General features: G+C 39.2%; 1 protein-coding gene across 2 annotated transcripts in view; it reads left to right on the top strand.

Annotated features, from left to right (window-relative positions):
• AP3M1 (adaptor related protein complex 3 mu 1 subunit) overlaps nt 1-12,088 on the top strand; it is a 19,601-nt gene that overhangs the window by 434 nt on the left and 7,079 nt on the right. Inside the window, exons 1-7 of one of the 2 annotated variants that reach the window (XM_015562166.1) lie at nt 35-745; nt 5,295-5,570; nt 6,196-6,367; nt 8,158-8,295; nt 9,220-9,305; nt 10,022-10,155; nt 11,075-11,282. In XM_015562166.1, coding sequence (XP_015417652.1) covers nt 740-745; nt 5,295-5,570; nt 6,196-6,367; nt 8,158-8,295; nt 9,220-9,305; nt 10,022-10,155; nt 11,075-11,282 — 1,020 coding nt within the window. In that variant the 5' untranslated portion in view covers nt 35-739. Of the gene's footprint in view, nt 1-34; nt 746-5,294; nt 5,571-6,195; nt 6,368-8,157; nt 8,296-9,219; nt 9,306-10,021; nt 10,156-11,074; nt 11,283-12,088 lie in introns of those variants that run through there. The other variant, XM_006760993.2, reaches the window with a different exon arrangement.

Genomic DNA, 12,088 nt, shown 5'->3' with positions numbered 1-12,088 from the left:
CTCATTGGGGTCCCCCTCCGTTCTCCGGCGCGGGAAGAAGGTCTTGTCACCCACCGTGAGCTGGAGTACCGACGACTCGGACCTCAGCCCCAGGCTTCTGCTTAGGAGAACGAAACCCGGGACAGACCTGAGCGCACATCCTGTTAGGATAGAGGGTGGCGCCTGGAGGAGCCAGATGCGGGGAATACCGTGAAGGAGGGTGTTGCCGCCCCGAAGACTGACAGGTGGTGGGAACCTAAGCAGGAGGTGGCGAGGAGTACGCGAGAGCGATGGCCAGTGTGGCTGCTCGCACTTGGTAGATGGGGCTTGGATCTGGAGTCGAAGCTGAGAGCGTACGTGGTTAAGAAGGTGGTGCCGCGATAAAATCGGGAGCCCTCGCGCGAGGAGGAGGAATTTTGTGGAACTTGGGATGTATCGGGTTTGCAACGGTGGTTTAGGCAGGGATGGTAGAAGGGTAACAGGAAGAAAGCATGGGGAGTGAGCCGGAAGGAGACGTCCTAGGTGAGAACAAAACAGGTGGAGTTTCGTGTAGTACTAGGGTAAGGGTAAGAAGTATTGGTTTTGTTTGGGGGAATGTTATCAGTGACAGGAGGTGCTGCCAGGGTTTCAAGGAGCCCGTGGGAGTCTGAGACCGGGTGGCTGGATTTGAGGATTAGGAAGTTACGAGAGTCGGCCACTGAATGGAGAGACTGCAGGTGCAGACGTGACCTTCTTCCCTTGGAGCACGGAGCAGACGCTTATGGAGGTGGGCAAGGTTCCTAAAAGCTTGAGGTTTGTTTGTTTTTAGGAATGCATCCAAATATTCTTTTTTAAAAAATATATTTTTTATTGATTTTTTTTTTTTTTTTTTTTTACAGAGAAGAAGGGAGAGGGATAGAGAGTTAGAAACATCGATCAGCTGCCTCCTACACACCCCTCCCACTGGGGATGTGCCTGAAACCTAGGTACATGCCCTTGACCGGAATCGAACCTGGGACCCTTCAGTCCGCAGGCCTACGCTCTATCCACTGAGCCACACCAGTCAGGGCCCAAATGTTCTTTTTTTTTTTTTTTTTAGGCACCATTTCCTTGACCCGGCTGCACCATTATCTTCGGTGCAGAAAACCAGTTAACCAATGTATAACATTAGAGATTCAAAATGACAAATGGAAGTGTTCGTTCTGAAAAGAAGGAAGGACACTTTCCATTGAAACCATAGGAAAAGTGGAGAAATGAGGTGAATGAAGAATTGTCCAAAACTTAACGTATCTTTAGTAGGAAAGCTCTCTGCAATCAGATTAGCTTTTCATATTGAATCTTGGGTTTTTTACAGTGTTTCTAAGCAGCATTCACCTATTGGAGTTCCCTGCAGGGTAGATACTTGTAAGGTGCTCAGTAGTATCTCAGTTTGAGGGTAGGAAATGGTATTTGTAAAGAAGAGGAATTCTCTCTCCATCTGCAAATTACCTTCCTTCCTGTTACACAGAGAAAATAAAAGCCATCGTCTTCCTGCAACCAAATATGTAAACCTTCTTCCCATTTGTTTAAAGAGGGAAAAATGCCCCTTCTCCTTATGGAAAACAAATCCTTTCACCTAGTTGACCAATGCCATCCTCTCCTACCTTTACAGGGTTTTCTTTCTTTTTTTAGTTATTCTTTCCCCTACATCATCAGCCTTCCCCCCTCTGCTCACACCTTTTCTTTCCAATTTAAAAATATTCTTCCTTAGCTCTATGATCTACACCCATTTATTTGCCTGTCTTTTCATTTCCTTCACAACTAGAGTTCTTGAATGTATCATCTGCTCTCCTTATCTCTGTTTTTCCCACTTCTTGCTACTTATTTCTCATTTCTCAGCCCTTTCCAGTATACCTGGTTTCCAGTTCTCCATTAAACTGTCACTGAAACTGCTTTTAATAAGATCATCAACATCCTCTCTGTGTTAAATTATATTTTCTCAGTAGGGACAAGAAAAAATCATATTCTTTTTATAAAGCACAGATATCTCAACAGTACATAAAGAAATATACAGTATATACTTGTGGTCTGAAACTTTCTAGGGGAAGGGTATGATAGAAGGGGAGTCTGAAAAGGCTCCTTTAGCAGGTAATAATGAAAAGAAAGTTGAGAAACTTAAATCAACACTTTCAGTTCTTGTAGCTTGAACTCTTTGTGCCATTTACAATGTTTAAAACTCCATTCTTCTGGAAACACACTAACACACTATAGTTACTAAAAAAAACCATTACCTTCTCTGCTTTTTTCTTATCCTTTTTCAGTCAGATCTTTTCTCTCTTTTTTTTAGAGTATGTTTATTAAAATGGGACAGTGAAGCAAGGAGGGTGTTAGGATAGAAGCAGCAACAGGAGAGGCTAGGCAGTCTGCTTTGGCTCTAGAACAGATGGGAAGGAGGTGAGCCAAGGCGGGACTGATACCCGCTCACAGGAAAGTCAGAGAGAGGGGGCTTTGGAGACGGTTCAGGGGGTTGGCCCGGGATGAGGTGCCACTGCCCATTGCTCTCCTGGTTGCAAGTCTCATGGGGACCCTTAGCGTTTAGGAGATGAATGCCTGTGGGGGGAAGAAGGGGAAGGAAAAAGTGCGGCTCACTCCCAGGAGGGAGATCGCATCCAAATATTCTTTTTTTAGGCACATTTCCTTGACCCAGCTGTTACTCAGATGTTGGAGTTCCTTTCACAGACTCTCTCCAATTCACACTCTCTTTGTAGTTTTATTCTTAGAATTACAATTCCCATTAACAAAAATAATGATTATTAAAGAAATCTATTTCCAACTTGGCTTCTCTTGGGAGCACCAGACCCATATATCTTTTGCATATGTCTATTTGATTCAAATATAACCAGAATTGGGTCTGATCTTACAGAACTAGGGTTCAATGCCTCATTTTCCCTCTCATACTCCCCTCTTCTCCCTCCCCAGTCTTTGCTCAAACCAAAATGTTTCTCATCTTTTTATTTTACTCCATCCCTACTGTTAACATTCTAGTTCAGGTCACAGCCATAACTCATCTCTCAACTGGTCTCACAATAGCCAGTTTCCCTTTTATGCATTTGCCACAGTGCAGTCTTCCTAAAACTGTAAATGGGATTGTATGAATCCCCTGCATAAAACCATAAAAATGATTTTACGTTGCCCTGAGAACAAAGTGAACCCATCTCTGCGTATTTCACCTCACCATTCCCCTCACCTTCTAAAGTTGCTAAATTTTACTGGATTTCTTTATCTTGTGTTCTCTCTCACCGTAAAGCCTTGCAAATTTCTATAATACACTGCATTTCCCTGTCATAATAGGATTTACATCTTACTGTATTGAGTTTTTTGCCTTCTTTGTTGAACTATAGACACTTAAGTTCAGGACCTGTATTTTGTTCACCTCTGTCTCCCCATTATTTATATAGAAAACATTCAAAACTACTTGTTGGGGTATAAACGGTCAACATATTGGCTGAAAGTCAGGTGAGCCAGATTCTTCTCTGGTCTCATTCTCTCACCTTGGATAGGCCTCTCTTGCCTTCCATGCCTTTATTCTGCTCTGTATAGAGGGAATACATTTCTTTTTTCTCCTCCAAGGATATTTTGACTTGTAATTGCACTGCTTATGTATCATCAGGATGAGTATGTCCAACATTTGGTAAAGGGGATTTATGAAGTATTTAAGCTGTAGTCAAAGCTCTGATGGGACTGCCTCTGAAGACAGTTTCTCAAGTGGCTTTAAAATAACTGGGAGAATTCTGTTTTCTGGCTCAAAACCACTCTGGTCAAAAAGTGGTGGTGGTTGTGTGTGGGTATGTGTGTGTGTGTGTAGCTTTTCCCAGGAGGTTTTTAAAAATAATAAAAGAAGTAAGCGCAGCTACTAAAAGAGTAAGTAGCGGAAGAAACAGGCTGCAAGTGATATTTATTTAATTGTTATATGCATTAGGCCCGTGGTCATAATATGGATGCAGGAAATAAGCTCTCTTTTCGTATATTAGGAGGTTAAGATGGGTGTTTAAGCTAAGCACTAATGAAAGCTACGAAGTGTTATGCTTTCATCTCAGCACTAAGGATAACAATAAATCCAGATGGCCAGTTTAACGAGCTGTATTCTTCTGAGATCTGTACTACTGCCAATGAAAGCAACTTTGGTGGAAACTTTTCCTGGAAAGAATTTTTCACCAGCTTAAAACGATGAGTAGGAATCTGGCCTCTAAAAATAAAGAGAACTTCAAAGTCGCTTGTTTCAAGAACAGCAGTCTTTTAGGGTGTATTGAAGCAATGGAGTACCACAGATACATGTGAACTATTCTTTCTATAAGATAAATGGTTGAAGAAGAGAACATATGTCAGTCAGCTCCTTTAAATATCATTTCTGCTCTAAATAATTTATTAGAACACACTTTGGCTTCTAACTATACAAGAAGCATACCCTTCAACTATTTCTCTTAATTATAAGTTCAGCACATTTGCTGCCCAGTCCAATATGGTAACCACTAACTACATATAATTAAAATTAAAACTTCAGTACATCAGTTGCATTAGCCAAATTTCATGTGTTCATTAGTCACATGTGATTAGTGGTACTGTATTGGACAGCACAGATACAGGACATTTACATCATTGCAGGAAATCCTATTGGGTGGTATTTTATGTTTCTAACTAGAGGTCCGGTGCACGAAATTCGTGCAGTGGGGGGAGGGGCCTCAGCCCAGCCTGCACCCTCTCCAATCCAAGACCCCTCAGGGATGTCTGACTGCCAATTTTAGGCCTAATTTAGGCCTAATCCCACTGGTATTTCGTTTAGGAGTTTTGCTTCCTAAACCGGCAGTCGGACATCCCTCTTGCAATCCGGGACTGCTGGCTCCTAACCACTCACCTCCCTGTCTGTCTGATCGCCCCAACTGCTCCCTGCTTACCTGATCACCCCTAACCAGCTCTCCCCTGCGAGCCTGATCACCCCTAACCGTCTCTGCCTCTGTCCCTGCCACCATGGCTTTGTCAAGAAGGCGTCCGAAAGACATCCAGTCTAAATAGCTTATTACCCTTTTATTAGTATAGATACTGTGTATTGTGTTAATTGATTTTCATATGTTGAAACCATCTGTGCATTCTTGGAACAAATCGCACTTGGTCAAGGTATATCAGTATAATATTTTTTTATGATGCTGGATTCAGTTGCTGGTATTTTGTTTAGAAGTTTTGCTTCCGTGTTCTTAAATGATAATGGTCTATAGTTTCTTGTATTGCCTTTTCTGGGTTTGGTGTCAGGATAATAGAAAGATATCTTTGATGTATACTAAATTTAAACTTTTTTCCCCCAGAAAATGATCCACAGTCTATTTCTCATAAACTGTTCCGGTGACATATTTCTAGAGAAGCACTGGAAGAGTGTTGTGAGCCAATCTGTCTGTGATTACTTCTTTGAAGCTCAAGAGAAAGCTGCTGATGTTGAAAATGTACCCCCTGTCATTTCCACACCTCACCACTACCTCATCAGTATCTATAGGGATAAGCTCTTCTTTGTGTCTGTCATACAGACTGAAGTGCCACCTCTCTTTGTAATTGAATTCCTACATCGAGTTGCTGACACTTTTCAGGTTGGTTATTCATTAGATCTTTGAACTTAAATTACTCAAGATAGTTGGGGGGGACACATTATTTTATTTTTTAACTATCCAGCTTTTGTTGTGTTGTCTGACCTACTGTCCCTCTCTCTCTGTCGTCAACTATGCATAAACCCTTTTATGTAGGGTATACAGTAGCACACATGGCTGCTCCATTCACTGTTTTAGGAGAACAGAAAACTCTCATTGGCATGGAAGCCTTATTTTTTATATGTACTATAAATTATGTCATCAGGAAACAATAGTGCTTTCCACACACATTTCTCTGAGTGGTCCCATTTATTGGTCATGAAATCTGACGTTCACATTTTATTTTTTTCTTTTTACTGAATATGCCAAATACTTTAATCTGTGTGTTTTGGGGTACCTAATCGGGACAAAGGGAGTTTATAGTTCACATTCTGATTTAATGCTTCACTGTACTTTCAGGCATAATATATAATAGAAATTCAATTCAATCCAGAAATTTAAGAAAATATATAGAACTATCAAAGGTTTTTTTTCCCTTTGTTTTATGTTCATTGAATTACGCAACTGTAAGTTTACCCTTCAGAACAAAAGCAAGCCTTTCTTCATTCCTTCCATGGTATTTTATCAGGACTACTTTGGTGAGTGTTCAGAGGCTGCAATTAAGGATAATGTGGTCATAGTGTATGAGCTCTTGGAAGAAATGTTAGACAATGGATTTCCACTGGCTACTGAATCTAACATTTTGAAAGAACTGATTAAACCACCAACAATTCTCCGTTCTGTCGTCAACTCTATTACAGGTGAGGCGAAAATACACTTTATTAGGAATTGAGCAACTAAAACCTTATAAACAATACCATTTCTTATGATCTGGTAGATCCTTAAGATAGTCCAATTTGGCCAGAATTAAAGTTAGTGGTGAATTTCAAATGGATGTATATTTCCTTTCATGTTTAAAAATCTATTTTGCTGGATCTTAAATGCTAAAGAACTTCTTGGTTATTACTCTTTTATTATATGTTTTTCTACAAAACCATAATAATATTACTATTATTTAATACTAAATAATAAGACTAAATAAATGATCACAGTTAATCCTAAAGAAGCAAATGTCATGATGGATGTTAATGAAACTTACTATGATAATTATTTTGCAATATATACACATAAATCACTCTATCGTATACCTTAAACTTAACATAATGTTATATGTCAATTATAACTCAATAAAACCAGAAAAAAATAAAAATAGTATTAAAAAACCGGCATATGCTACTACCCTACAATTAATAAAGTATAGAAAATGTGAGACTTGCTACCACAGAGTATATACTGTCTCCTCCAGGTCTTTGTTTTATACATGCAAATGCTCCCTTTGACAGCTCATTTATACATGAAAAAGATGTGTTAAGACAGAAAGACAAGAAATTAAGTCTATTTGTGATATCTCATGCATTGTGGACCTTGTAGTTGTGTTATAAATTTCCAGTTTTGATTTAAATCTTCAGTAGGGCTAGCAATTAGGTACATTCAATGACAATATTCTTTTGAAAAAAATTAGTCTTCTAGAGAAAGATTTCTATGAAATGTTATGTGCCATTCCAACTCTACTGTCCACCATTGTAAATGCCTCTCCAAGTGCACTAATCTAAAGTGGGTGAGAGAGGCCTATAAGAAACCGTTCTTTCCATAGCTCCTATTCATCCTCTGTACAAGGCTGAATGTCAGGAGAAATTCAAGGAAAGATAAGATGGTGTGTCTGTGCTCCTTCCTAAAACTTACACTCTGGATGGGAGGGAAATGGGAAAAAAAATTGAAATTGAAATACACAAATAACAGTACAAGATTTTTAAAAGCAGTTTCATACTTTGTAGTTGATATAGTCATAATGAAAGGTGTTGTTATTGTTAAGCATGTACTACATTTGAATTGGAAATGTAAATTAACCATATTGGTAACTATTTAAAAGTTCAAGGATATATGTTTAGGACAACCAGATTTATTTTCAAACCTATGTCAGTGTACCAGGAAATTAGCCAGATATTGAACATTAGCCATATTGTAGCCAGAAGGGTGTGCTGACCTTAAAATGGAAAAAGGCCAGAGTATGTTCTTCATTGCAGTTACTCCACTGAGGCCTGCTTGGCAGCATCTCATGTAGAATCCAAGCTGAATACCAAGGGACCTAGTTATCACCCTGTATTCTCAGTGGAGACATTTTATCGACAGAAGGTTTTGAAACAACCATCCTCTTCTTTTATCAGTGGCAGCAGGATGAGAGTCTGTTGTTGAGCCACTGGAATTAGGTTAGGTTACTGTTAACACACAGGAAGCAAAAGATAAGTAAATGAATTTAACCTGGTTTGGCAGATAGAGGACCACACGGCCTATTTCTGTCTTCTAGAAATTTGATCATGTTGGTATGAATATGTCTCCAGCAATTCTAGAAACCATCCACAACCTTAATGAAGAAAAACCCAAACATTAAAGAAGCAGCTAAAATATTCTCTCTTTTTTTTTCTTTCCTGTTAATAGCTTTTCTGTTGACCATTTTATGCATTCGTTTTGCTTTCTCTTTTCCGGTTTCTAGGCAGTAGTAATGTTGGGGACACACTCCCCACTGGGCAGCTGTCCAACATCCCATGGCGCCGGGCAGGAGTGAAGTACACAAATAATGAAGCCTATTTTGATGTCGTTGAAGAAATAGATGCAATTATAGATAAATCAGGTAATTGTGTGCATGTGGTCTTATTTGGGAAAAAAACAGTTCAGCTGACATAAGCTGAAGAGAGAATTGAAATCCCTTGGCAGTGTAGTTTCAGTGGAAAGACTAATGTTTAAATTTATTTTGCTCAGAGATTACATACGATTTTCATAACCACTAGTTGAGATTGGCCAATCTTTGTAAATCAGATCTTATGTTGTCTTACATTAAACTGATTATTACCCTGTACACCTCTCCTCTTGCCATTTATTCATTCTAACGTTTATTGTACTTCTACCATACACCATACTTTTGCTGCTATTTTTTGTGCAGTATTTCTAGTAAAGATCCCAGACAAAACAACAGTGCTGTATTAGATCACAAACATTTTAAACATCTCCAACCCTCACATTTTATGCGTAAGGAAACTGAAGTTCAGAGGGGTTAAGTAAGCTGCTCACGGTAACACAGCTAGTTGGTATGAAACTGAGTTATTGTGAACTATAACCAGTATCTTTTCTTTAGTGAGTACCCTTTTCATTATAAAATTCCATCATACAGAAAATAGCTGTATTATTGCAGAATAATGGCTCCTATTTCTTAAAAGTTAACAGGTAGCTTAGTCCATTTCATGAGAAACTTGCCTCATTTTAAAATTCTGTGAAAAATATTTTAACTTCATATCCAGCAGTTTTACAAGTTTGACTCTATAGAGATGTACACAGGTTTGATTTTCCTTAGAATTATCGTATTCCAGCCTGTATCAGGTATGGGCCATGGCACTCAGTGAAGACGCTGAATGTAATGGATCTCTGTCCACTGGTCTGATAATAGATGTGCAGAGGTTCAGTGTATCTGACATCCAGGAGGTGTCTCCATCACTTCAACACAGTGATAACTCATAAAAACGCAGGTCCGATGATGTTGCCACCTTTTTTCTTTCTTCAGGATCTACAGTCTTTGCAGAAATTCAGGGGGTCATTGATGCTTGCATTAAGTTATCCGGAATGCCTGACCTTTCCCTTTCTTTCATGGTAGGTTTTTTTGTTTGTTTTGGGGGGGAGGGGGTTGTTTCATGGTAGGTTTTGTTCGCCTGTCCTATAGCTCCTTGCATGCCTAATACATATGCAGCACTAAATGAAATGATAAACACTGAGACAGTCTTTTATCTTAGATTGTAAAAGATTATCTCCGAAGTAATCCTAGCACAGCTTACCAGGACACTAGCTTACGTGATGAGCATGGCCTGTATGGAAAGGCTGAGGAGAGGTCTTTGCCTAGGTGTGCTAGAAGTAGCTTAAGTGGCTAGCTGGCTTCTGCAATTCTGCAGCATTGATTTCATTGAATTATTATTTGTTTTGCTGGTATGCAAGGGCATTAATCTTTTGCATCATTTTAGACTCAGCATGACACGCCACTAAGAACAATCAAGAAAACTGAGTTCCAATTCAGTCTCTGCCACTAACTTGTCCTGACCTTGAGTTCTTTGGACCTCAGTTTTTTCATCTATAAAATGGAAATGAAACTCTTGGATTTTCTACTTCATAGTTAAGATTCAAGTAAAATAATGACATAAAATATTTGCAAACTTTAGAGCATTGTAAAACTATGCTTACGATGTGATTGTCATAACAAACTCTTACATGACTGCTTTATCTTTAGGGAGAGTATTAATTTCTCATATCTGAATAGAGTTGCCATGTTCCTCATGCTCTATGAATATGGTGGTTGTGTTCTGTTTTCCTGGCAGAACCCCAGGCTGCTAGATGATGTCAGCTTCCACCCCTGCATCCGGTTCAAACGTTGGGAATCTGAAAGAGTTTTGTCATTTATTCCTCCAGATGGAAATTTCCGACTCATATCATATCGGGTCAGCTCACAAAAGTATGTTGATCAACCAGATACCGCCATCATATATCAATATGCTGAATAGAATTGACTTTTCATTTTGATAGTTGGATTCTCGAGTTCATCGTTGCTGCCTTTAGCCATGGTTCATCAGGAGAACCAAGAACTGGTGAAATAGGTGTCTAAAATAATCAGTGTACCTTGAATCTAAGCGTAGACTAGTAGTAAATGAGACCTTAGTAAAATATGTACCTGAGAACAAGCATTTGGGACTGTATAACTTGAGCAAAACCATGAACCCATGCCATAATTTTACTATGGTCTATATACTTCATGGCTGACAGAAGGAGACAGACCTACCTATAGCTCCCAGGACATTCCCCAACTAACTGGCTCTAAGTCACTTTTCTATGCACTGGGGTTTATTTTCTTTAATTAATTAATTAATTAATTTGCATTGGGGTTTAAATGAATGATTTAGTGTTGTGGGTTGTAGCTAGTTTGTCCCGAGAAAATATCAGAAGTTATTTAGCTGGCATCAGGACAGGACTCAAAAGCAGAGATTTGAATTGTTTCTTGGCTCTTACCACATACAAACTGCTTAATTAGCTTGCATAATGGTAAATTATCTTTCTATAGATCTTAATTCATTTCTTTAAACTAGGGCTATTTGCCCCAATTGTTTATACTATAATTAAGCTTCGGGTTTCTATCTTGATTTATATACTTCTCAGAAATTGTATAATTCCTAGTGTAGTGGTATCAGAACAATGTGCTGTACTCACTGCACCCCACCCCAGTGCAGATGCAGAATCCGCACTTCTAGGGGTATAAGGTCTTATAGTGAACTTAGAGGCAGGGTAGATGCCCTGGACTGAGCTTTTAAGGTCACTTCCTGAGCTGTCTCATACCATTAATTATGTGTGTCTGTGCTTTTGTGTCTTTATCTTTTTAGTCTAGTGGCAATACCAGTGTATGTGAAACATAGCATCAGCTTTAAGGAGAACAGTTCTTGTGGCAGATTTGATATTACAATTGGACCAAAGCAGAACATGGGAAAAACTATTGAAGGAATCACAGTGACAGTTCATATGCCAAAAGTTGTGCTGAATATGAACCTGACGCCAACACAAGGCAGCTATACATTTGATCCAGTTACCAAGGTATAACCACCTCAAACCAAGAGTGAGCGTGTTTCTGCAATCTTTACTTTGTGATTTGGGGCAGGGGCTAGGGGGAAGGTTTTAGAGTCTTGGTTAAAACTAAAGTTCCTAACAAAACAGAGAGAGCATACTGTGCTGTGCTGTGCTTTTGCCAGTGGCTATGAAGGAAATACTGCATCTGCTGCTCAGAACAGAACAGGCTCATTCTGTCCCCCTTCAGAGTGTGCACACCTTTGCTCATCCATTGATAATCCAGGCACTCATTCTCTAATGAGGAAGAAGATATAAAAGCTTTTTAAAAAGAGAAAAACATTGTGTGGCTATAAGAAGATATATAGGCTATTGTTACATTTACTGTAGAAATTGATCATTTAGATCTTTCTCTCTTTTTTTTTTAATTTAAGAGCATTGTTTTGTACTTTTCCATAGGGGGTGTTGGCTAGGAAAACAGCGTCCTCACCCTACATAAATGTGCCTCTAGTGGAGGGTCTTCAGAGAAACTGCAAAAGATGATTTTCTCTCAGCTTCCTTGTTGGGTAAAAAAGTACTATTTTCAACAGCAGAGTCATTGGACTGCCTGGTGAATGAAAGGCGTATTTTTTTAAAATATGTTTTTATTGATTTCACAGAGAGAGAGATAGAAACATCAATGAGAGAGAAACAAACATCAACCGGCTGCCTCCTGCACACCCTCTACTCGAGATCAAACTCACAACCGGTGCATGTGCCCTGACCAGGAATTGAACTGGTGACCTGGTGCATGGGGCAACATTCAACCAACTAAACCACATCACCCATTCAAAAAC

Source organism: Myotis davidii, unplaced genomic scaffold, assembly GCF_000327345.1.
Source record: "Myotis davidii unplaced genomic scaffold, ASM32734v1 scaffold134, whole genome shotgun sequence".
In the NCBI taxonomy this organism is placed as follows: domain Eukaryota; kingdom Metazoa; phylum Chordata; class Mammalia; order Chiroptera; family Vespertilionidae; genus Myotis; species Myotis davidii.
Note: the sequence above shows the minus strand (reverse complement) of the source record. Positions and strands in the feature narration are given on the sequence as shown.